Source organism: Balaenoptera borealis (genome assembly GCF_965194805.1).
Source record: "Balaenoptera borealis genome assembly, chromosome: 3".
Lineage (NCBI taxonomy): Eukaryota > Metazoa > Chordata > Mammalia > Artiodactyla > Balaenopteridae > Balaenoptera > Balaenoptera borealis.
This window is the reverse complement of record NC_138866.1, coordinates 165045645-165072773: the sequence shown is the minus strand read 5'-3', so window position 1 is coordinate 165072773 and position 27129 is coordinate 165045645. Positions and strand designations below refer to the sequence as shown.

The window sequence follows — 27129 nt, the reverse complement described above, 5'->3', positions numbered from 1 at the left end:
AGGCCGCGATAGTGAGAGGCCCGCGCACAGCGATGAAGAGTGGCCCCCACTTGCCACAACTAGAGAAAGCCCTCGCACAGAAACGAAGACCCAACATAGCCAAAAATAAATAAATAAATAAATAAAAATTAAAAAAAAAAAAAGGTTAAAAAAAAAAAATAAAAAATAAAAAATAAACTTCAGGATAAATATATCCAATCTGGGGCTTCCCTGGTAGCACAGTGGTTGAGAATCTGCCTGCTAATGCAGGGGACACGGGTTCGAGCCCTGATCTGGGAAGATCCCACATGCCGTGGAGCAGCTGGGCCTGTGAGCCACAATTACTGAGCCTGCGCGTCTGGAGCCTGTGCTCCGCAACGAGAGAGGCCGCGATAGTGAGAGGCCCGCGCACCGCGATGAAGAGTGGCCCCCACTTGCCACAACTAGAGAAAGCCCTCGCACAGAAACGAAGACCCAACATAGCCAAAAATAAATAAATAAATAAATAAATAAATAAATAAATAAAGTTAAGTCTCAGGAGTCTATGGAATGAGGAACGAGTGTTAAATTTAAAAAAAAAAAAAAATATATATATATATATCCAATCTGAAGAATAGAGAGAAAATGTGTTTTCTTAAAAATGAACAAGACCACACAAGCCATAGAAAAATAACAGAAGGTTTTAAATCTGTGTCATTGGAGTCCAGAGGAAGAGATTGGTACAGGAAATATTGAAAAAAATGACCCCGAATTCCCCAAATTTGGTGGAAGATATAAATTGGCAGATTCAAGAAGCTCAGTGAACCCCCAACAATAAGTTCAAAGAAAAGCACACGCAGACACTGAAACTCAAACTGCTGAAAGCCAGAAAAGGAAAACGAAAACAATTTCAAAAGCAGCTAGTGAGGGACTTCCCTGGTGGTCCAGTGGTTAAGACTCTGCACTTCCACTTCAGGGGGCCCGGGTTCAATCCCTACTTGGGAAACTAAGATCCTATATGTCATGTGGTGTGGCAAAAAAAAAAAAAGGCAGCTAGTGAAAACCACCTTACCTATCAGAGAACAATGACTGGAATTACTGCAGAGTTCACCTCAGGGACTATAGAGACCCAGAAGACAGTGGAAGGGCATCCTTAAACTTCTAAAAGGAGAGAACTCTCAATCCAAAATTTCTTATCCCATAAAAATATTCCTCAGGAGTGAAGGCAAAATGAAGATGAAGAAAAACTAAAAGAACTGCTAAAGGAAGTTCTTCAGACTGAAGGGAAATTATACCAGAGGGAAACTTGAACCTTCAAGCACAAAAGAAGAGCTACAGATATGGCTGGTATCTGGGTCAACATGATTCAGGTTGGCTACTTCCATATGCGATCCACAGAAGCCTTCCCCTATCTCCCAGGTATAGTTGTATGTGCACATCTATCTCTTCATTGGGATGTATTTCTCCAAGGTCTGCAAATGCTTTTTGATTATTCTCGTATTCACCTACAGTGGCTCCCATTGTTCTGTGTGTGTGATGTAGGAAATTGGTTCAAAGACTCAAGAACCATAATATCTGGATTCAAAGCCTACAACTTCTACTTACTAGTAGGGTGTTCTTCAGCCACTTAACCTCTTTGTGCCTCAGTGCTCTTATCTTTAAAATGGGAGGATAATGTATTTCCCTTACATGTTATCATGAAGATTAAATTAGTTAATGCAGAGTCATTAAATGTCCAGACATTCTCTATTATACAAATTTCACAATATAAATCCCAAAAGATAATGTTCTCTCCTGATAAATTAGTATGATCGCTTTCGTTTGATAATAAAAATTGTGTTCCGTGGTTTGCCACCCAGGCTGCATACCAGAATCACCTGAGGCAGGTTTTAATCCCTTTCTTTCCTAGGGCCTTACTTTGTACCAATTAAGTCAGAATCCTGGGGAATGGGACTCAGGCTTGATGGTTTTTTGAAAGTTCTCCAGGAGATTTTAATGTACACCTAGGCCTGAGAATCCCTGCTATAGTTTATCATTTTACCCTTTTAAAAATATCTTGACTTCTGAGAAATTCAAAGCTAAATTCCTTATGATACTTAGCCAAGATTTTTTGTATTGATTATTCCTCATCCTCCATGGTTTAGTATTTTCCATGTGACTTTTTAATTGTATCAAACATGCCTTATGGAAAAAAAAAAAAGTGTCTTATAAGTCACCTCAAACCATTTTTGGAAACAGGTAGAGAATAAGCTCTAATTTTTAAAAAAGGTCATCCATGATTTCATGGACATCCTTCTAAAACTTACTTGTTTTTTAACTGTCAATTCTTTGGGCAACAGTTTCCATAAATTTATTCTTGGGTGTGTGAAGTTGTGCTCATTTTTAACTTTTAGGTTCAAAAATGAATTTCCTTTGGGCTTGAAATGATGGACCCTAGTTCTAATGTTCCCGGATTTAGAAAATAACTGCTGTATTCGCTTTCTATTGCTATGTAAAACATTGCCAACAAATTTATGGCTCAAACCAACACACAGTTGTTTTGTCTGTTTCTGAAGGTCACAGGTACCGTCTGGCTTCTCTGCGCGGGGCCTCGGGAGGCTGAGATCCAGGTGCTGGCTGCGCTGCTTCTCACCTGGAGGCTTGGGCTGGAGAAGGCTCAGCTTCCGAGTGGTGCCGCGTCTCCAGAGTTCATGGCAGCTCCAACTTCAAGGCCAGCAACAGAGACAGAGATCCTGCTGCTTCGAGTCTCTCCCTTCAGGAAAGGCCCACACCTTCTTGTGAAGGGCTCCCCTGAACTGTGCACACAGCACCCCCCCAAGTGTAGTTGTGCGGGTGTGCATTTGTGTGTTTCTAATACCCTTTGGGACAACGTCCCAGCATTTATTAGTGAGTGCATCATGATGTCACCTATGGTGGTCTCTGACTCTGTTAACAAGTGGTGGGACTTCCCTGGTGGCACAGTGGTTAAGAATCCGCCTGCCAATGCAGGAGACACAGGTTCGAGCCCTGGTCCGAGAAGATCCCACATGCCGCGGAGCAACTAAGCCCGTGTGCCACAGCTACTGAGCCTGCGCTCTAGAGCCCACGAGCCACAACTACTGAGCCCGTTCGCCTAGAACCCGTGCTCTGCAACAAGAGAAGCCATTGCATGAGAAGCCGCACACCGCGACGAAGAGTAGCCCCCGCTCACTGCAACTAGAGAAAAGCCCGCGTGCAGCAACGAAGACCCAACGCAACATAAATAAATGAATAAATAAATAAATAAATAAATTTATTAAAAATAAATAAAGATTGTGCTACATTCCTTTAACCACAAAAAGTGGTATCTGACAGCTCAGAGCTTGTTAAGTATAATTTAGGTTATATTATCTAAGCTTGGGATTTTAATTTGCCCACACCTTTACTTCACAACCCTCTCCAGGTGATGAGAATGTGTAACCAGGGCTGAGAACGGCTGGTTTCAATGGATGAATGAACTAAAGGAGGACTTCCCAGGTGAGGAGGAGGAAGAGAGGCGAGGGGCATGAAGGCAAGAATAACCGGGTATATCTGAAGGACTGTGAGAAGACTGACCGGCCTGGAGCTGTGGATGTGTTTTACAAGTAAAGGAAAATAAGGTCACAGAGGTCAGAGTGAAATTACTCTAAGGCTTGTGGAAGCTGTATACAGACAGGAAAGACAGGAGGGATGTAGACACCAAGTCAGCAAGCTCAGCTAGTTGGTTATTACTGAAAAATAGGTGTAAGATAATGAGGACTTTGCCAAGTGGTGGCACTGAAACAGAAATGCAGAAATGGGCGTCAGGATTGGGAAGGAAGGATTGGGAGGACTTGCTAAATGGATAAGTTGAAAAGAGATATCCGTAAGGGAGATTAAGGAAAAGGTTGAGCTATAAATGATTCCAAGGTTTCAAAGCTGATGGTCTAGGAATACACTATTAACAAAAAATAAATGAAGACAAGAAATTGCTGGTGTGGAGTAAAGAGCATGAATTTGTCTAGGTCATGGGCTTCTCTATGAAATTCTAACCTTCTAAAGTCAGGGACAACACCTCATTTATTCACACTTAGCACGATGTCTTGTGTGTAACAGCTGCTCCATACACTTTGGTTGGCTAGAGTTAAATGAGGTGGAATTGGAACACCTAAGTAGACATCCAGGTGTGAAACTGAACGTGACAGAGAAGAGAAATTAACAAGGAAGAGATGAGTAGGAATTGAGGCTTTGCACATAGCAGAGCCCTCTGGGAGACGTCCTGGATATCTAATAAGGATTTTAAGCATCTCTGCCGAACAACCCCATCCTGCATCCTCTTTCTCTTCCCCGCGGCTCGCCCATTGTAAGAGACACCTGCTGGTTTCATCATCCAGCATTCACTCCCTTTGCTGGTTCCTCAATTTCCTGGACCACTGCACCATCCGTCCCCCTCCTCCTTTCAATGTCTACAGAACTATAGCTCACATTGTTCAAACTAGCAGCAGTTGCCCTTTGACCTAAGCTAGGCCAATCAGACTCTCTATTCTGGGATTCTGAGTCTCCAGCGGAGTAACCAGCTCAGGAGCCAGAACCTCCTTGGTGGCTGAGTCCTGGTGACACTATCCATTGGGTCTCTGAAATTGCTGGGGTCTCTGTCCTCTCCGTGGCCTGCCTACTCAGCTTTGCTGTGAATTATCCTTCCATTACATCCCCTTTCCTGTAGTTAACCAGAGTTAGTTTCTGTTGTTTGCTACTAAACCTTCTTAACTGATTGACCACATTCCTTCCCATTATTCAAATTTTGCACAGCTTTGCTTTGTGTTCAAAATCCAGAAGTGAGCGTATCCTATCCTGTGGACTTTCTCCCTCCTTTTCTAAGGCTCATCCCAGGAATTCTCATTTTCATTTCAAAGAAGACAACTTCATGACAACAAATGCTGATGGGAAACAGCCAGCTGACATCCTTGCACCTTCCAATTCTCATACCTACTAACTCATTGAGAGAGGTGCCTGGGATCCTTCTGCCCTGGACTGGATCTTAAGGTGTCTGTTTAAAATTCTGTCTCTCTTCCTACTCCATTTATTTCTCCAACTCTAAATCCCCTCCCAATCCATGTCAGATGCCCTTCAAGAGTATTTGAGAATATGCTTCTCCGTCCCTTCTTTCCTGTGTCTCTACCCAATGTCCTCTTTCTTTGAGTGACCACTTTTTAAAAAATAACTAAAAACTGCAGTGCTCTCAGTATAACCAATATGCATACAGGAGGCTCTGCTTCTTTCATATGTGAGAGAAACAGATATAGATTCTGGCTGTGGAAGTTTGGGCTTCCATTGGACCCAGAGATCAACGCGTTTTACTACACTCAAAACAAACAGCCCTCACAGCGATAATGTTACTTGGTATTTATGCAACACTTTTCATCTCCAAGCAATTCATAGACATGAATTAGCTGTCAGTTCTTCCCACAAGAATAAGTGTGTGATGCTGGACCCGGTTCTGTCCTGTTCCTCAGACCTAAACAAAGGGCCCTGCCTATAAACTGTGGCTGAGCGAGATGACTTCTCACGAGGAAAAGAGGGGAAAGGCGGGGAATGAAAAGAGTAAGAAAGAAAAAAAGACCGACCATTCATCTAGTGAATATTTTGAGTCTGGGATGACAGTTTGAAGAAAAACACTCCAGGGTTCTGGCCGGGCTCCATTTCCATTTATCACACTTTATGACTCCACAGAGGAGTTTCCACAGAGGCTAGGTCATCCCCAGCCATCCCTCAAGCTGTGGTCTTACATGTTGGATGATTCTTCCTTTGTGTTACCGGCCCACTTCCTGATACCAAATTCAAGTGTTGCCTCACTTATCAAAGCAAATCAATTTTAAACTAACACATGTAACGTGTGTTTGTGTGTGCATACATACACATACACACACAACATCTGTACCCTTTTCCCTCTGTTCTCCACACCCCCACTGCCCATTCTTATTCCAGGCCAAGGATTGGGCAGGGAGGTAAAGAACGAACCTTGCCTATTAGCCCGATGTTTTGCAATGATGTGACTGGAAAGAACTCAATGAGATTAGGGACCGGCTTACTCCTTTTCAAGAAACCCTGCCGTCAAAAGGAAGACGAGCCTTCACCTGCTCAGAGAAATGGCTGGCTGAACTTCTTCACAGTGAGGCACCCTGTGAACTGCAAATAAATGCAGGGCGTGGAGGCAGAAGCCAAAGCCTTTCCACGGCTTTGCACACAGGTCTTCCTTAAAGATCACTCTATCTCAGAGTTTTGTCATGCACAAAGGATCCTCTTGTGCCCCGATTCTCCCATCTCAACCAATAATCACTCATGTCTGAGTCAGGGAAATCTGACACAGCAAGTACAATCCCTTCAACAAGCCCCCTTCTCTCACCTCTCAAATGTCACCCTGGTAATAGACGGAGCTGTGTGGCATTAAAGAAAACAGATATGCAACAAACCATGTTTAGGACTGGTCATCTGGTGGGCAGGTATTTGTGTAATGGGACAAAATGGGAGGATTTTTCTTTTTACTGTAGAGTCTTGTTCTCATAAACTCAATAAATTATATTAAAACAACTTTTAATTTATAAAATTTCTATAGAATTTAAAAACGTTTTACATGTTATAAAACCAACTATAAATCAAGGCATATCTTGATTGTTGTCTGTCAACACATATGTATATCCACATATCTTAGACATTCTACTTGTGTGTGCGTGTGTGTGTCTATTTCACCACTGGATTGTAAATCTCCTCAAGGTCGGGGACTATTGCCTCCTACCCATCCAGGGCTTTCAGAAACCTAAACTAAAGGAATCAAAGAATCAAGAGACGAGGAAATCAGAGGAAAAAAAGAGAGCAACCTAAGACTCAAAAACAGGTGAAATTTCTAAAATACTGTGCTGGTCCTGGGGCTCCATCCCAGCAGCCTCGGAGATGCACTGCGGTTATTATATTCCAGGGTGGAGAAGGACAAGAAGAGTGTACCCTCCCATCTACACATAAGCTTTCAGGGATTTTTTTTTTCAGATGTGTAGTTATCTTCCTCAAAATGTAATGAAAGCTGAGTGATCTGTTCAGAGTCCTTGTCGAGCAAGACCACCAGGGCACAATGCCCAGCCATGCGGCTCCGCTCCTGCTTTAGTAGAAGAGACCCCATTAACCAAAAGCTCAATGAGGGCACAGGATAAAAACGCACACGTGGAACCGTGAGCGTCATCACGGAACTGCAGAACCTGCAGCACAAAGCAGAGGGCGTGCGGGGGAGCCCGGAGCAGGGGCACATGCTCTCTGGCAGGCTCTCCTGGGCCACAGGGAAGAATGGTTGGCCTCTCAGAATTCCACTGCGGAACTAAAGCAAACCAACGTGACCGGCTTAAGCGGGTGGTGACTAGAATGGTGAGAGAATCATTAACTCTTGAAATGGGACAATGAAAGGAACCTGTTCTCTAAGTAGGAAGGAGGTTCCAAGTCTTATTTTCTATGCTTCCAAATTTGTTCCTGTACTTGGTCTCCAGTTCCCAAAAATAGGAACCACTTGGATCCATGGCCTCCAGCAGAATTTCTCAAGAAGGCTATATATAGTTTACTTGTAAGGAAAACTGAAAGGGCCACAGATTAAATGAATACAGTCCACATAAACCCTCATAGATTTCAGGTTATTCTTCTGTGGTTTTTGAAGTCTTCTGAGGTTTTTGATATATAGGGTGAAAAGTATAAGCTTTGAGCTTGTACGTATCTGGGTTTGAACCCCACCTCTGTAATTTACTGTTTGTTATCTAGAGCAAATTAACTGAGCTGCAAATTCATCTTCTATAAAATGGGGGAAATTATTGCTTAATTCATATAGCTATAGAATTAAGAGTCAGGTAACTTACATCAAGCAGTTGGCATTCCCTATCCTACAATTTTTTTATTACCAGGTTGGTCATTTCTTGTGTCTCCTGAATGGATGAATTCTTCTCAGTCCCCAATCTAATTCCTGATATACTGGATTTATTTTCAACTAAGCATTTACCTGCAGGCTGCTCCCTCCTGGTCCCAGGTCAAGTAGAGTGGCTCTGGAAAGGCACGCATTGTATCTCGGGCAGGAACAGTGAGCCTTGGGGGGACTGTTGGTTCCACTACAGGCAATGCTGTGGCAGAGCAAAGGCCAGGTATGCAGGTAGGATGGGGAAAATAAACACAGAGGGATCTCCCCTTAAAACCCTCCCCACTAACACAGAGGAAAAGCAGAAGGCAGAAAACACTGTTCTATCACAGAGGTGGACAGCTCACTGAAATCAGAGCACGGTAATGATACAGTGTCGTAGGTAAGAGTTTATATTCACCAAGCATTCACTACGATGCCAGGAACTGTCCTACACTGACTTTTGGCAGCAGCCCTGTGACACAGGGACTATCGCCATCTCTGCTTTACAGATGAGGAAACACAGGGACAGAGGGATGCAATACCTTACCCAGGACAAAGCCAGTCCTAATGCAGGCTGCCGGGCTCTGGGGTCCACGTGAGAAGGCTATGCTGAGACGCAACAGCAACAGAAGAGCCACCTTTTCCACTTAAAAGCGAAACCAAGGGCTTCCCTGGTGGCGCAGTGGTTGAGAGTCTGCCTGCCGGTGCGGGGGACACGAGTTCGAGCCCTGGTCTGGGAAGATCCCACGTGCCGCGGAGCGGCTGGGCCCGTGAGCCACAACTACTGAGCCTGCGCGTCTGGAGCCTGTGCTCCACAACAAGAGGCCGCGACAGTGAGAGGCCCGCGCACCGCGATGAAGAGTGGCCCCTGCTCGCCGCAACTAGAGAAAGCCCTCGCACAGAAACAAAGACCCAACACAGCCATAAATAAATAAGTAAACAAATACTTATAAAAAAAATAAAGTAAAAGTTTATAAAAAAATTAAAAACAAACAAACAAACAAAAAAAAAACCGAAACCAAACCAAACCAGAACTACCTCCAAAGAGATTATCATTCGGAGTGTTTGGACACATAAGGAGGGCTGGGAATCCTAGGCAGTGGTCCTGTCTGTGCCTGCCTGGGTCGGAGACCCTGCTTGCTGTGCTGGGAAGGGGAGGGGGAGGGAGGTGTGTCTGAAAAGATGAAAGGCAGACAGGCAGAACAGACTGAGGTTCCATAGAATTGTTTTAGAACAAGCAGGCAGAAGTAATTAGTTGGGGTTTATTCCCATTTGAAAGGGGAGTACATGTTCCATCATGAAGGCTGTGGGATAAGATATTAGCAACAGGCTTTGGATGGTTTGGTTCAGTTAAAGAAAGACAAGAGCTCTTTTCTTTTTCTTTTTTGGCCGTGTCTCGCGGCTTGTGGGATCCTAGTTCCCCGACCAGGGATCGAACCCTCGCCCTCGGTAGTGAGGGCTCAGAGTCCTAACCACTGGACTGCCAGGGAATTCCCGACAAGAGCTCTTTAATAACCTTTTCGAGTAGTGATTCCATAATGTGAATAGGAAGGACAGATTAACGTATGTAACTGAGTGCTGTGTTAGTCGAATTGTGGACTTTGAGAGCGATGCGTTAGTTTTGGTGACGCTGCTGTGCTGGAAAGCATCTGGGGGACTCGTTTTGAATTGCTTCTACGTCACAACCCGTCCCTGATGTGAAATCACATTCATTCGGCCCCGAGAGGCGCCACACCAACTGCTGTGAGAGCAAAGCTAGGACACCAGTCTCGCCCGAAGTTCACTACTAGCAGACTGATGACAGCACCAACATCTTGTACCACTAAGTTCTAAGTGTAAAAGCGACAGTAACACCGAAGTGCTGTGAACATCCCAGCACAGAAAGGACTCTGTGCCACTGGAGTCGGGCCTTGAAGGCTGGCTTTTAACAACCAGAAGATGGGTTGGGGGGGAGCGGGAGTGAGGGGGCAAAGCACAGTCAGAGGAACAGGTGAGAAAGATAAAGATATCCTCGGCTCCCACAAGTGACCGAGCTCGGCTGCAGAACAGTATGTGCTGGCGGGAACGGAACTGGGCCGTAGAGACAGACTTGGGGCTACGCTGCTCTGGGCTTTGAACGCCTATCTGAGAAGTCGGCACATCGACTTCTAAGAAATGGGAAACCTCTGAGAGGCTTTAAGCGTTAGAATGACCGGAAATGTGCTTCAGGAAGATTAAAGTCCCAGTGGCACATAAAATGGATTAAGACTTCTTGAAGCTGACATCTGAATTTTGGAAGAATTCTGAACCAAGTCTGATGAATAAGAAAGAAAAATGATATGGAAGTGTGTATCAGTCTCAATCAAAAAACAAGGTACTGAATAAAATAGGATAGATAGATTAGAAAACAATCTATAGATAGATTGTAAGATAGATTTTCTTCTGTGGCTTACAAATGGATATGAAGGCACTTCCAAGAAGATTCAAGAAAAGATTTTGGAGTGGTGGCAACATCACAAAAATAAGTGTATGGTCATCCCTAAAGCACCTGCTTTCAAGGATAACACCCATTCCAGTGCATAATCAGTTTGCCCCTTTTAAAACAATCGGAATTAGTTAGTTACTCCTGAAATAATCCATCACCAGAACTAGCCTCTGTAAGTACAAGGGGACCTTCTTCTCTAGTACGTGGTGTCTTCTGATGTGTCAACATGGCAAGCAAGGGCCCATCCCCAGTTATTCAAATGCTAACCTAGGTCCTGCTGTGAAGGGAATTTTGTAGATGCAATGAAAGTCCCCATCTGTTAAATCTAAGGGAGAGCTCCCTGTTGGTTGTTTGGCCTGAGGCAACCCAACACTGGAGCCTACCTGGGCTCTTTGGTGAGGCTAATGGCAGATGCTGAGAAGGCTCATGCCAAGGAGTTCTTCCCAGAACTTCTGCAGCCAGTGTCCTTGTCCTCACGGTGAGACACAGCCACCTCCTGCCCCTGCAGGAGACCCTCCAACACCAGCAGGAACTTTTCTTTTTCTGAAACCTTTGGGCAAACGGAGCCTATAAAGTAAAGAAAGGAGGGCCCTGCTCACTGGCTTTTGCCATACAACCCAACAAAATGAAATAATAGAGTCTGAAGTTCGGGATAAATATGGTCATGTCAAGATGGTGTTGTCTCCAAACTCCAAGTTGATGAAAAAAATGATACCCTATTGGAGCCCACTGTAATTAATTCTTGGACAGCATTTACATTATAAACCTAAGTTTTAAGAGGTTTGTTACTCAGCTGTAAAATTTTGCTCTAGGCTATGGCTTGGACATAGGCAATTTCAGCTTGAAAGAGGTTTTAAAAATAAAAGGACATTTTTTTTTCATTGAGCAAGTGAAGTGTGGTTTTAAGAGGAATGAAATATCTACTACGCTCAGGCATTCTTTGCAACTCTATTTTTTCTTCAAGTGGTCTTGATTTCTAAGAAATGAAACCTAGTCTGTTTGCGTATTTTTAAACCAAATGTTTAAATTATCGAATGTTTGGTGGACTCTTGGAATTAAGGAAATACGTTTTGAGAGTCACAGCTCAATAAGAAGGAATCAAAGTGTCCTTCGCTATTCTTTATGTGCAGAACGAGGGTGGGACAGGATTCTGTTCTTTGAAGGTCCTCAGTCTGTTGCACATTGTTTAAAAGGTGGGTTACAAAAGAAGAAAGCTGAATTGAACAACAGAAAACCTATTCACTATTTGTAGGCTTTCACTGAAAATTTCTTAAGGAGTTTCTAAAATGTCTCTGTCTTAAGTACGTGTTAAAATAAATGTTGGTCAATTTCATGACAAAAATCAATCAATCAATCAATCAATCAATCAATCAATCAATCAATCTAAGGGAGAGTATCCTGGTGGGCCTGACTTCATCAGCTGGAGGGCTCTGACAGCAGGGCTGAGCCCTTCCCGAGAGAAAGACACTGAATTCCACCTGTGGACAAAGAGCTTCGTCCCGTGCCTGGAGTCCCAGGCTGCCCTAGCGCTTCAGACTTGTGCAGCCAGCTCACCTCGACTGAGTGCGTCAATCCCATGTAATAAATCCCTTATTTACACACACACACAGTGTGTATAACAAGTGTACATATATACATATATATGTCGTAGGGCGATTTTATATATACACATATATGTACGTACATGACTCATCCTAGTTCTGCTTTTCTGGTGGAATTCTAACACTCAGTTTACTTTGTTTATGAGAGCTGACAATCTGAGGGGAATGTACTATAAATTAATTAATTACAGAAACAACACTGTTGGAAACTACTTGAGTTAAAAGGGAAGCTGTGTGCGTTACTTCTCTGAGGCACACTACACACTATCAAATGGCTCCATTCTTACAAGTGCAGAAGCTTTGGCTCCTAATCTGATCCCACACAGCTTTAGTGCGGGGGTCTTAATCTGAGGTCTAAGACCCCTTGAAACTGTGTGTAAAGATTTTCCTCAGGTGAGCCTATATCTTTTACTGGAATCTCAAAGAAATCCATTTCTCCTCATGCTTATTTGGAAGATTGTTATGTTATTTACACTCAGTTCCCCAATGACTGCTTGTTCACACACTATGAATGGGCAGTTGACTCCCCAGCTGCTTGCCTTGTTCTGAAATTAGTGCTGACATTTTACAGACTTTTTTCAAGGTGGGGAGAACCACTTGCAACTAGTAGGGGAAATTCAGTTTAAGTCTTTCCTTGATTAAAAATCTATTAAGTAGGGCTTCCCTGGTGGCGCAGTGGTTGAGAATCTGCCTGCCAATGCAGGGGACACGGGTTCGAGCCCTGGTTTGGGAAGATTCCACATGCTGGGATCTTCCAACTAGGCCCGTTGGAACTACTGAGCCTGCGCGTCTGGAGTCTGTGCTCCGCAACAAGAGAGGCCGCGATAGTAAGAGGCCCGTGCACCACGATGAAGAGTGGCCCCTGCTTGCCACAACTAGCGAAAGTCCTCGCACAGAAACGAAGACCCAACACAGCCAAAAAAAAGTCTGTAAGTACACGTTGAGATAGTCCACCTAAGAACTCTACCCATTAAATGTGAGTGTCCACAGATGTAGAGAACAGACATATGGACACCAAGGGGGGAAAACTGCGGTGGGGTGGGTATGGGGGTGTGCTGAATTGGGCGATTGGGATTGACATGTATACACTGATGTGTATAAATTGATGACTAATAAGAACCTGCAGTATAAAAAAACAAACAAACAAAACAACTAATACTAACCTTTCATTGGGTTACTTGTATGGAAATATGTTAATATAAATGTTTCAGACATTACATGAAATTTCTAAAAATCTTATATGTTCTGGTATAATGTTATAAGTCATAATCCTAGTTATTACTTTAAAATGTATATCTCAGAAATAACTAATTTTCTTGTCAACTGCATTATTATGAACTTTCATCAAATCTTTAACCATGGTCATTTTTAAGTCTTTTGTCATTTACAGACAGTTCTGGGTGTACTCTGATGCTTTTGCAAATATGTTCCTATAAAAGGGTTTCATCTTCAAGAAATTCATGGAAAAGACTCTGACAAGTACAGGTTTCTGGTAACTGACTCTACTGCTGAACTGAATGAATAAGCATTTTCAGAACTCTAATGAAAAACTGATGAACTCATAAAAGTGCTAACAAAAGATCAAGATGAAAAAAAAATTAATTACATGGGACTGAGTGAACTGATGAGGATGAATATAATTTTTGTGACTTTCTGTTTGAATTAAAAAAAAAAAAAAAATCCCACAAGGACTCAGAGGCAAAGAATATACAAATCAATTTTCACTGCAAAGTAAAGGAGCTGTTACAGTGGAGGATTACTGGACTGAATGTCAATATTATGATATAGTATGAGTGTGTTTCGTGTTTGGTAATTGCAGTCATTGTTGCTTTTGTTGTGGTCATCCATGTACAAAAAAAAAAAAAAAAGGTATGGCTGATACCTACTCACTGTGTTTCGGCAAAAATTAGGGAAAATCATGGAAAACAGACTTTTATTTGGGGTCCAGAGTATTGACATGACTTAACAAATGCTAGCACATGTTATTTTGGTTTTAACCATCTCTTCAAATGCTTATATATTATCTATCTAACCAGATAATAATTTCCATGAAGGTATGGACTAGATCGTACAAAAAATCAAATAAAAAATGCTATTAGTTATTTTAAGAAAAAAAAAAATGTGTGTTCAACAGTCAAAAAAAATCAGTGATGCAGAAAACACAATTTAAGTCATCTTAGTTCATACTGAGACTTTAACAAAATTAAATGATAAATTAAAGAATCTCAAAATAATTATATTGCTAAATAGTAACTTCTGTGGTGCGAAGAGAGATTTGTACTTTATACATAAAAATCAGTAAGAATAACCGGTCTAAATTCACATTAAACGCCCACATTAGGTCTTTCAACAAATTAAAAGATTTCAACCCGTAATATGTGAATTTTTGTTGCCTTATCTAATTTTTTTTTTGGCTGTGTTGGGTCTTCGTTGCTGTGCGCGGGCTTTCTCTAGCTGTGGCGAGCAGGGGCTACTCTTTGTTGCGGTGCACAGGCTTCTCATTGCAGTGGCTTCTCTTGCTGCGGAGCACGGGCTCTAGGTGCACTGGCTTCAGTAGTTGTGGCACGCAGGCTTCAGTAGTTGTGACTCGTGGGCTCTAGAGTGCGGGCTCAGTAGCTGTGGCGCACGGCCTTAGTTGCTTTGCGGCATGTGGGATCTTCCAGGATCAGGGCTCGAACCTGTGTCCGTTGCACTGGCAGGCGGGTTCTTAACCACTGCGCCACCAGGGAAGCCCGCCTTACCTAACTTCTTAGCAGTGTCCCACGTAGCTGGACATAATGCCATCCCCTGGCTTTCTTTCCCAATTTGCCAGCCCTTTTGATCTGCTCCTACTGTTCCATAGAAGTTCTAATTGTTTTTTGGGGTTTTTTTTGGCCGCACCGTGTGGCTTGTGGGATCTTAGTTCCCCGACCAGGGATTGAACCTGGGCCCACGGCAGTGGAAGTGCCGAGTCCTAACCACTGGACCACCAGGGAATTCCCCAAGTTCTAATTGTTAAATCCAACTGTCTCTCGACATCTTTACTTGGTAAGTCACTGGAATCTCAAATTCTTCATGTCCAAGACGGAAGTCTTGATTTCCTTCCCTAACCTGGTTCCCTTTTATTCCTTCTCATGCTTAGAAAACTGCCTCACCTCCACCCGGCAGCTCACACCCTCCTTCTCCTTCACACCCTACATCCCATCTGGGCTTCCCCTTGGCTGTATCCCCAATCTTTGCACCTCATGTCCTCACAATGCTTTCCCCCGCAGTGGGGGCCACCCTGACCACCACGAGTCACTGTCTCCTAACTGATCGCTCTGCTTCCCACACAGAAACCAGAGTAATACCTCAAAGCCCTAAATTAGATTACGTCTCTCCTTTGCATAAACCTCCCAATGGCCTCCCGCCTCACCTGAGAATGAAATCCCAAAATCTCACCTGGACGAGGCCCTGACCGCTCTTCCTGCACCCACAGAGGTCTTCAAGTTGCTGCAACTCATCAAACCCTCCTTCTTTACGTACAAGTCTGTCATGGTGTCCTGTATCCTGTTAGGTCTCTGAAGGCAGGACGCTTAAGATGTACACACAGCATCTAACACTGTCCTGGACCCGAAAAATGTCTGCTGGACGAACAAGTCACTGCCTCAGCACCTTTACCTTAATGTTCCACCTCTGTTAATTTTTCTGTCTATATGTACTTAGAAGTGTCATTTTATTTTGGTTTCCCTGGTTAAAAAAAAAAAAAGACACATTTGAATGCATTCTCTCTTCAGGTAATTAATGCCAGACTCACTGCCTAAGCTCATGACATGGGGCATTTAGCTGCTGCTTCAACCACTTTTTTGTTACTAGGTCTTATATTGCCATTCCTCAAGCCTCCTCTTAATGTGTATACATAACAGACCTGCAGTGCATGTGGAGGGTGAGCTTATCACGATTTCTTTTCTTCGTACACTTACTGAAACTGTTTTCTATGAGCCAAGACAACACATGAATAAAACGTTTAGTTAAATAGGAATTCTGTCTTTAAAATGTTTAAAGATGGCTAAGTCTCCTCTCAAGACCAGCCTAGTTAATATAAACATGAAATTGAATTAAATCTTTCAGTTATTTCTTCATTTAATTTCTCTATATTTAGTATCTTTTTATTTAATTCCTCTGCACAGAGATGTGTGAAATGAATCTGTACTTACTTTTATTTAAAAAACAATTCTTTTTGAAAATTTTATTATTAAAATAATAATTTGTCCTGGTTGAAACTTATCTACAAAAAATATTAGGCTAAAAATCCTTAGAGAGCAGCATTAGACTAGAGGTTCTTTTGTGGTTCTGATTCTGCTACAATTTTGGACAAGTCTTAACTTCTGTGAGCAGTTTTCTGTAAAAAAAAAAAAAGGAAGGGAAAAAGAGGAAAGGGAAGGAGGGAAAAAGGAAAAGAAACTGGGCTGAATGATCTCTGAAGTCCCTTTCCACTCAAAATTTTCTTGGTTCTGTTAAGAAAGAATCTGCCTTTAATCTACAGAGGTCTGCAAAGCAGAATGGTAATAATAGCTGCCATTTCTTGGGGGCTTGCATACGATGCACTACATGAAAAGCTTTACATCTCATTTAATAGAGGCATGAGTTTATGATTATTATTCTCCCAATTTATAGGTAAGAAAACAAATTTAAGCCGAAGAACTCAGTCATACAAGCTTTGTTTGCTTTTTAACAGACATGATCCTCAATTTCCAAAAAAAAAAAAAAAAAAGCTGAGTAGATGGGAAAGATCTATGAACACAGAAAATGCAAATCAAAATGACACTTCTTTAAACAGAACTTTTGGCAAAGTCTGCTGTTTGCGAGGCCTGTGCTACATGCCACTGCCTGCAGGACAAAGTAAACATGTTTATCCCAACCTGTCAGAATCAAGGTCTGTAATGTCTTCTCTTCCGAAGGCAGGATTTCAGAACCAGACTAAGGAATCACACGTTCATCCACTCTCTAAATTCAAGCGCAAACCTGAGGTACCTCAAAGAAAGAATAGATAAAGCCAACGTAATAAAAGGATAATTCGAAAACTAATCTTTAGGCAGGCATAAATGACATCTGAATTAGGAGAATATTTCCTGCATGTTATCCTATATTTAATATTAACAGCAGGATAATCAACTAGAATTAAATATACTACAGAAACAATGTACCAAAATCACATTTTTAAAAGGGAAGTGCGAGTTCAACTCAATCATACCCTCAGGAAAATTAAAGTAAAAATTTAATGAGTTTTACACCAAGAATTGTCCTTTTTATAAACTGTTTGCTAAATTTTGCTTGAGTCTTTTTACTATACATAGTCTGAACTTTTTCAATTGGTATCAAATACGTTTCCTTTTTTTGACTGGTCAAGTGTCATCTTGGCGAACCAGCTTCGGAGCTAAGATGAAATCAACTCACAACGATAAATCCCTCCATTATGAGTTAACAGAAGCACATGAGCAGTTTAAAAAACAAAAATATTTTTGAAGCACTTATACCTCAAACAGTTGGCCTCAGAAATGGCATTTGATACACTTGATCTTTGTATTTTGTATTCTAAACGCTAATATCAAGTGACTGTAATGGAGAAACCACACAGCCAGCTAGAATTCGAAATAACCTAACGAGAAATGATATCTTTCATCACTACACGTAATCTGCCTTAACCTCACAGAAAGGGGAGATTTTGCCCCACTTCTCTCTGTTATCTTTCTATGGGAGCACATGCTCTCTGATGTTGAGAAACATACCTCCGACTAGTAAAATATTCTTTGATACCACATTAGATAGATACCCTAGGAAACTGTAACGTCTGTTTCCTTAAATTGCTCCGTGATGTAAAATACCACATAAAGAGCACTTAGCAGAGTGTCTTAGCATTTAGAAAGTGCTGAGTAAATCAGGTATCACTGATATATCATCAGTCAGGACACTGAAGAATAATTACTAAAACGGTGGCCTAAAAAAAGTGAATCTACCTCCCACCAAATTCCAATAATCGTTTAAAAGGCTGAATTATATCTGTGATAGTTTTAGGGATACATATTAAGGTACTATACTGAAATTCATGGTTGACAGTTTGAGAAGTCTGTATTATTTTAACTATACCCAAACCAAAGCTCAACTGATAGAAAAATTACATGAAAATCCTCAAAGTAGGAAAAATATTTTCTATAGTAATATAAGGTTCTATTTTTTCAATGGGAAAAGTAATGATAAAGAAAGAACCCATTTCTGTATAACAAATATAAACTTGCCCAGCTACCTGCCAGGTATAAAAAAAAATAGCACAAGGAACAGAGATAAATATAAATAGACTGAGCCTAAAGAACAAGGTATTTCATAGAAAGTATTTTATCATCAGAACAGGATGGTTTCCTATGTTTAAGATCTATTTATTGTGTTATTTTTACAAGTAGCAAAGTCCCTCCATTTCTCCCAGTTTTATACATGAATATAAAAAGCCACTGACTTCCACGCTGCCCCCCTCCCCCTCCCCCGCTGACTGGGTTAATAGGAGGTTGTGGACTATGTACGGCCTCCAGAAGCAGCGGTGGTTTCCTGTGTGACTTGGCCTTGAACTCTAGCATGCTAATCAGTCATCCTCTTGCTGATTCCTTTTCTGTCAAAGGAAACCAAGATGCATTAAAACAGCACATTCTAATTGGGATATTTGTTCAGCCAAGATCGCTTTTTCTGTCAGCAAGTATAATTTTCTAGAGGCCCCTAGCAAAAGATGTGGTTGAAAATTATCATGGAAAAAAAAACATGCCTTATGTAGTTCATTAAAGTAGTTTATCACTTTGGCTCCTGGGCACATTATCCTCAAGATATTTGAACATTTTCTTCTCTTTCTTCTTTACGTACAAATATTCCCACCCAGAAACACACACAAATACAAATACTCACCTTCCCCCTGGAGTACCCATCGGAGAGAGCTAATCTGCTCTCAGCCCTATAACAGTATACAGTTGACCATTGAACAACATGGGTTTGAACTTCACAGGCCACTTACATGTGGATTTTCTTCAGTAGTAAATACTACGGTACTGAGGACCCACCGCCGGTTGAATCCGTGGATGCAGAACCGTGGATACGAAGGGCTCATTATAAATTATATATGGATTTTCCCCTGGTTGTTTAAGGGTCAACTATACATACTTTCTTCAAGATTACAAGTATTATGAAAATTACTCAAAGGATACACATATAAAAACATTTTCTGTCATTTTAATCAATAAATTAATCTTTCAGCTTACTTGACATTATGTCATTATAAAATGACCTCACTCAGTAATCCTGGCCCATTAATTCCCAATCATCAAATAAAAGTCTACATGGTATATGACTAAAATGAAATGTTAAAAGAGTCAACCTGAAAGCAGAGCTGGCCAGCCTACTAAGTACACAGAAACTTTACCAGTTTAAGAAAATCGATGAGTTTGTGAGCATCCTCCCCGGTGGACAGGTCCACAAAGTCCTTGGGCAGCCGGTAGCTCAGGTAGGGACTCGGCTGAACTGTGACCTCGCTGTTGGTGCAACGGAAGGCCGGAGCATCCTTTACAGAGGAAAAGAAAAAGGAAAGTCGGTGAGAAAGTCCTGTTTTAAGTCTATTCTTCAAACTGAAAAAGATGCTGGAGTAGCAATTCCAACTCCATGTCCTCTTCTGTACTACGTAGGGAAGAAAATCAGATTCTGAAGTAAAAGAAATCACCAAGGTTTTTAAAAGACCTCCCCATGTTCACAAGAAAATACGCATCTAAGGCGTGTGAAGACAGAGTCCCCGCGGGGGGCGAGGTGGCCCCTGAGTGCTCGGTGTGCAGCCAGCATGGCCACGAAGGGCTGCGGGTCTCTCCCGGCCCGAGGCTGCCTCGCGTGGTCCCACACGGGCCAGCACGCTTTACAAACACAGTCGCTTTCCACAGGTGCACTGCTGGAAATACCGCCTTAGAGAACAGAGTTAACAGTAAGGGCAAGCGAGTGCTCCGAACCCCTAACACTGCTGTGCTTTTCCCACGTCATTTTACATACTTATTTGTAGATTCCTCTCAGCACCTATGTAAAACTGCAAATTCAAGGATCATATTTAACAGGTCTTCACATTCTTTACTGTACATGCTTAGAGTCTTGCATAGAATATTCACATGTTGCCTGGTGCTGAAAAGGATTTCAGAGTCAGAGGCCTTGTGTTTGGGCTTCATGGGTGGCAGAGACCTAGGTGAGGGATGGATGGTGTCCAGCAGGTGGAGACAGGCCGGGAACTTGGATGGAACAGGACCGTGGAGCCCTAGAAAGCAGCCCATACCTTATGACAGACAGACCAGCCATCTGACAAGTACTCATGAAACACCAACTGCCTGCTGGACCTTGTTCTAGGGGTGGGAGGAAAACTGGAAAACAAGATGGCAGACAGCCACCAAGCAAGCAAATAACAAATTAACAAGCTTGTTCCAGAGACTAAAAAGTGTTATAAAAACAAAAGAGCAGGGCACTATGGTAAGAGGAGAACCATGTAGACTCCTCTTCAGAGGGGGGCCAGGTGGGACCTTGCTAAGGAGGGGACGTCTGGACTGAGAACTGAGAAGCAGGATGAAAGCAGCCTCGTGAGGCCTGGGAGTGAACACGGCTTTGGAGGCAGTGGAAACGACCAGTGCTAAGACCTGAAGGCCGGGCAGGGCTTTGTGGCTTCGAGGAACGAAAGGAAGGCAGGTCTCTGTGCGGCGGAGGACAGACGGGAGGTGATGCTGGGGAAAGGCGGGGGCCGGCTCCTGTTGCCCTTCTGGCGTCCCCAACCTCCGATATGAGGCTGTTTACATTAAGAAGAAAGAAAGGGAGGGAGGGAGGGAGGGAAGGAAGAATGAATGAATTCGGATCCTACAGTGAATCTTGTGCAAACTGTTTCTATCCAATAACTCTGTCCCTCATATTTAAAAATAACCTTGTGCCAAATCTTCTTCCTTGACGCTCAGATTTAATGGCCTACGACTCTTCAGATGCCAGCAGGAGTAAGACCCCTTCATTCACTACTTCGATCAGCCTTAGCTGTGCCTGGCACTGTGCACAGCCGCACAGACACAAGGAGGACAGAGATCCCATGAACGGGCTCGGAAACCTACAGCCTGGGGCAGGAGGCAGGCAAGTCCGCAGGCGAGGCCCACGCGGCAGGGCAAGCGCCTTGATGCGGAAAACAGGGACCACAGTCAGATCTAGAAAAACAGGGCCCAGGACGGCCCGGGACAGAGTAAGGATGAAAAGGACTATTTCAGAGACAGACAGAAGGAAAGATGTTCACACGGAGGGCAAGGCAGCAGCCGGAGAAGCAGGAAGAAAGCCGGGAGGCAAGCAGGCGTCACGGAAACCAGGGGAAAGGGTGTGACCGGAACAAGAGGTGACAGCTCAGATGCGGCCCAGCGTTAAGGAAGAGCGGGGCCGTGCACTGCTCGCTGGAATTCCTGACACGTTGGTGGAGCCCTCACCACAAGCAGTTTCTTTGGAACCGGGGGCAGGGGGTGGAGGGGGGGATGAGCCGAGGAGGCCCGGGCGGCAAGGGGCGTGGGGAGCGGTGGCCACAGGACAAGCGAGTGGCCCGACAGCAGGAGAGGCACTTGCAGGACCCCACTTCCAAAATAATGTGTGCGCGCGCATGTGTATACACACAAAAATTGCCCAGAAAACCTTAACAGAGCTGGTAAGAATGGCCATTTCTAGGTAGTAGGATCTCAAGTCTCACCTCTTTCCAATTCTGTGTGATTTTAAACAACCGTGTGAAAATAAAACTATTTTGTAAAAGACAGAAAACACTCAGGAGAGAGAACGAAATGAAGAGCTCCGTGGACAGAACTGTAGACGCAGAGCACTCTCATTGACTTTAGAAAGCCTCGTGTGTATGTGTGCAGGCAGGTTACACACCAGAATATTAACAGTGGTTCTCGAGGAGGTGGGATTATGGGTGACTTCAGAATTTCCTTTAAAAATGAGCAGGCATTACAGGGCTGAGGGAGGTCTTGCTTTCTAAGACAGGAGGCGTCGGAACACGGCTACCTGCTTACAGAGAAAGGAAGAGACTGGAAAAAGGAAAGAAGACAGATGGTAGCCCCAGGAACCTGGAGAGACGCAGGGGCAGAGACGAGACTCGGGAGGAAGGATGCAGGTTAAGTCTGTAGGTTTGACGACAGTTAAACGGAGTGAGTTCTCACCGATGGATTCTCTTTTCCTAAGAGGGAAGACACGAAAGCAGCTGCTGAGGAGGACAGGAGTGATGGACGGAGGCACTGAGGAGCGTGCAGTGGGTGGAACGGCCACTGGGGACAGCAGGAGGGGACGTTGGCGAGGGCGACAGAGCCTGCGGTCAGAGCCACGGGAAGCCAGGGGTGGTGACCAGGACGAGCCCCCTCCCCACCCCGTCTGCCCATCTGGGCGACATCCCTCTAACCGTGCGCGGCAGCCCGGGGCCGGGACCAGAATAAACAGATGCGTGACCTGACCCACGGTCCGGATTCTCAGATGGGCAGGACAGAGGAGCCAAGAAAAAGAAAAATAACCAGAAGAGAAACTATCAGATGATCATCTTCACTTTAGACAAAGGGAAGTGAAGAAATCAAAGCGCACACCCTTTCTCTAATACAACTATTTTGTGAAAGACAGAAAACATTCACGAGAGAGTACGAAACGAAGAACTCAGCAAAGTATCTATGAGTAAATCTGTGTCAGCGCCTGGAGAACCAGCGAGCAGTTCCTCAGTGGACTGACGGGTTTCCTGGGGATCTTTCTGATCATCTTACCTGCTCCAGGGCTTCTTCACTAAAATCACCCTTTAAGTTTCTTCCAGATAACAGTTCGTCCCAAGTAAACAGCAGCGCATCTGTGACTTCACCAAATGGATTAAAATCAATCAGCCACACCTTCCCCTGCAGTACAGAAAGAAAGATCAATAAGCATAAAATAAAACAAAGTCTGTAATCTGCCTTATCAGAAAGAACATCTTATTCTACCCAAAAGGTTATCGTAAAAATCATATCACTTCTATCAAAAGACAGTTTCCTCCAGGCCCCATCTGAGAAGGGGTCGCCTGTCTAAGTGGTGCAGGCACAGTGCCAAAGGGGAGGCCGCCCGTAAAGGCGGAGGAGAGACCCTGAAAGGAAAGCCCGACGAAGACATATATGTCGACTTCCGCCTCCAATCACATGAGAATTTTATGTCAAAAACCCAAGCAGGGAAAGGAAAATCTCACAAAATGGTTCCACCGAAGTAGCATGACTGGAATGTTCTCAAGGGTGACTTCAATGATCTTTCATGAAGAGGCCAGCAGTTCTCAGCACCATCCCTGAGCCCTGAGAGGCTTCTGCAAAGGCTTGTTTTTTATAAACACACGAAAGACATAAGAAAATGCTCAGCTGTCTTTCATTTCAGTGTAATAACTGTTTTCTCTGCATGATAGAGCTTGGAAGGCACATGAAAGGGAGATGAAAAAAAGAAATCAACCTTTAAAAGAAAAGCCATCTTCTACTCTGAGAGTAGCGATGGCCAAAGTGATAGGTTCCAGCCTCAGGTAAAGGACAATTCTGACCCAGTCAGACAGAGTCTGCACCTTGGTATAAAGTGGCAGAGCACTGACGTAAAGGAGCTGGAGAATCTGTGAAATCCTGCCAGGAGATTAAAGCCAACACATTTGATCACGGAGACGTTATGTGACATTTTACTAGATAAATGTTTCGTTGAAACTTTTATCTTTGCTCCTTTTGATTTTTCTCACTGAGACATTTATTTAATTGTACCGTTTTGTTGTTGGTAGTTTTTTCTGTAAACATGTAGCAATCGTGTCTTGATCAGCCATGCATGTGTAAAATTAAAAAGGAACTGGACTGCTAAGCCAGCATTACTAATATCTAGCACTGTTTCTCATCTGTGTTAAAGGAAAAGTTTAAGAAAGATGAAACATCTTCCTAGGACTGGCTGCAAACTAGAAACCTCTAATAAGAGGCAAAGAACTACTACAGGAAGTTTCTACCATATACCATTGGCTAAGTTTCCTGGTTTCTACAATCCCCAGGAGAAATCCTGCAAATCCTTCTTGCCACTTGACTTGTATCCTCACTTCAATTTGGTGCCCACTCGTACCTTCTCTGACTACGTGAAATAATGTCAGCCATCAATCAACTCCTTGGTATGATTTCAGCTTTGCTTTTTCAGCGATTACTCAGATGTCTCTGATATACTGTATGTTATTTTAACAAAATGAGTACTTTCTAAAATTCAAACCCTTTTGACTTGAGATTTTATAACCAGTAAAACTATCTCCTTATTAAAAGAAAGAAAAAAAAAACTTTCACACCTGTTAGCATCAGAATATTTAGCTCTATAAACTAAAAATATGCCACATTGTAAAAAACAAATAAAATCACCACTGTTAGGGCTGATAGCTGGCAGAATTTGTTCTGTAGTTCAGAAGCCATCCTCTAGTTTAAAGAAAAATAAGCCAGCTGTAATCAGGCATAAAACTATCAAGATGAGGATTTCAAACCTATAACATGTTTTTCATGTCACACCTCAGGAACAAGACATCCTGAGAAATTCTGCTTTTAGGCAACCCATCAGACAAGAGTGGTCACACTGACCTTCCTAATATCAACCAACTGTCCACCCCCCCCATCCACCCAACTAAATCTCTATGCACCAAACACTGTGCCAGGCATGAGGGCATAAATCAGTAACACAGAGTCTACTCCTTGAAAGAGTTCAGTCCAGACCAGGACATGCACACATGTGCACACACCAGTATACGGATTGTTCACCATAGCACAGTGTGTAAAAGACTAGAAACAAGCTAAGCATTCATCCATAGGGAAGTGACTCATCAAACTAGATAGTAGATCCACATAATGAAATACTATGCCTTGTAAGAAAATGGAAAGCTCTCCAAGATACACTGTTTTTAAAAAGTATAAAAAGCAAGGTGCAAGTGTATATCATATGCTGACTCTTGCGTAAGAAAGATGGGAAAAAATAAGTATCTTGCTTGTTTTTGCATCAAGAAATACTGGAAGGATACATAAGAAACTAACACCAAAGGAGTGCAGAGGAGCAAGGTTAAGAATCAGACCTTCTATGTATATTTTCACACTAATGACATTAACAAGTTTAATCTAACAAATATCTAAAGAACACTTAGCACATTAGAAATTGTACTTTCTTTCTCAATCACTCGTAAGACAGAAATAAAAAAGTGACGAGACTGCAGATCCATTCGCAACAATATCAAAGATACAAGATGATATTCATCCCCAAAAGCAATGAAATTAATAACAAGACAATAACCATAGCAAAAAAAATACACAGGGGGACCTGAATCATTTTTCAAGTACCTAAAGTAGTTATTCTAAATTCTAGTCGTGCATTATCATCACTTAAGAAGCTTCTTAAAATACACATTCCAAGGCCTCGTCCCAGACCTACTGGATGGGGGCGCTGTAGCTCTGACACACCGGGCAGGTAGAAGCTCTCAGCACTGAGTCCACCTGCCCAGTCGCTGTCAGAATGTGGACACATCAGAGTGTCACCAAGCCTAGACACACTCTGATTATACTTCAGATCAGACACCAACATAAAAGAAGAGTTAGGGCTTCCCTGGTGGCGCTGTGGTTAAGAATCCGCCTGTCAATGCAGGGGACACGGGTTTGATCCCTGGTCCCGGAAGATCCCACGTGCAGTGCCGCAGAGCAACTAAGCCCGTGTGCCACAACTACTGAGCCTGCACTCTAGAGCCTGCGAGCCACAACTACTGAGCCCGCGTGCCACAACTACTGAAGCCCACGTGCCTAGAGCCTGTGCTCCTCAACAAGAGAAGCCACCGCCATGAGAAGCCCGTACACTGCAACGAAGAGTAGCCCCTGCTCGCCGCGACTAGAGAAAGCTCCCGTGCAGCAATGAAGACCCAACACAGCCAAAAATAATAAATTAAAAAAAAAAAAAAAAGTTACCTTTCTCACAAGAGTAGCCATAAAATTATATATTCAAGACAATGTCTAAGAAATGGTGATACAAGTGCCACTGAATGAATGCAAATGAGTTTTACATCATGGCTGACATCTCTTCTCAGAAACCGTCAGGATGTTTACGCTGGCGTGTTTCCCACTTTAAAAGCACGCAAACTGCTTTCAGTTCTGTCAGATCACAGTCATAATTACTGATGTCCATGTCCAACTTCACTTAAGACATTTATATAGCTGTTTCACCAAGTCACACACGTGCACGGACCTGCCAGCCCTACTGAACCACAGCAGACCTGGACATGTGCCAGGGAAATACTGAGACACCCTGGCAAACCCCAAATTTTCGAATGCCATTAAATATAACTGCATTAGAACAGAACTACTTCAGAATCAATATCTGAACAATGGGAACAAATAACACACAACTCACAGGGTGGTATGGACTAAGGGAGATGCTGAATTAAATGAGAATAAAGTGCTTCTGAGCCGCACATTCAGGGCAATGGGCTAGGTTCCCTCCCTCCCTCCCTGATTCCATCCTGCTCGCTACCAGGCCAATCCTGGAATGCTTAAGTCTCGAAGATAAGCTCCTTGACGGTCGAGAGATCATCTGGTTGGAAGCTGCTTGTTAGAAGCCCAGCATCTAACACAGGACAGGCTCTCGATAAACAGTGGTGCGTGACTGACTGGATGTGGCCGGGGTCCGGCTTTAGAACAGGGCCACGGGCGCCCACCAGCTCAGGTTCCTACCCATTCTACTGCGCCAGCTCCCCGTCCTTTCTCTAAGATTTGTTTCCACTAAGCTGAAACTCTGCCAGGTGACATCCCTCCTTTGTACCACATCTCAGTTCATGGCTCCTCTTTCTAACTCTTAACAGATGCCATCACCCGTGAAGACAGACATGTGGGAGAGACCTTCAAGATGGCGGAAGAGTAAGACGCGGAGATCACCTTCCTCCCCACAAATACATCAGAAATACATCTACATGTGGAACAACTCCTACAGAACACCTACTGAACGCTGGCAGAAGACCTCAGACTTCCCAAAAGGCAAGAAACTCCCCATGTACCTGGGTAGGGCAAAAGAAAAAGAAAAAACAGAGACAAAAGAATAGGGACGGGACCTGCACCAGTGGGAGGGAGCTGTGAAAGAGGAAAGGTTTCCACACACTAGGAAGCCCCTTCACGGGCGGAGACTGCGGGTGGCAGAGGGGGGAAGCT

General features: G+C 43.3%; 1 protein-coding gene across 1 annotated transcript in view; it reads right to left on the bottom strand.

Annotated features, from left to right (window-relative positions):
• Positions 1–18294: 18294 nt before the first annotated feature.
• Positions 18295–27129, bottom strand: part of CDC123 (cell division cycle 123) — a 56378-nt gene continuing 47543 nt past the window's right edge. Inside the window, exons 11-13 of the mRNA XM_082385655.1 lie at positions 22702–22827; positions 19341–19478; positions 18295–18542 (exon numbers count right to left, since the gene is read on the bottom strand). Of these exons, the coding sequence (XP_082241781.1) occupies positions 18516–18542; positions 19341–19478; positions 22702–22827 (291 nt within the window). The 3' untranslated portion in view covers positions 18295–18515. The remainder of the gene's footprint in view (positions 18543–19340; positions 19479–22701; positions 22828–27129) is intronic.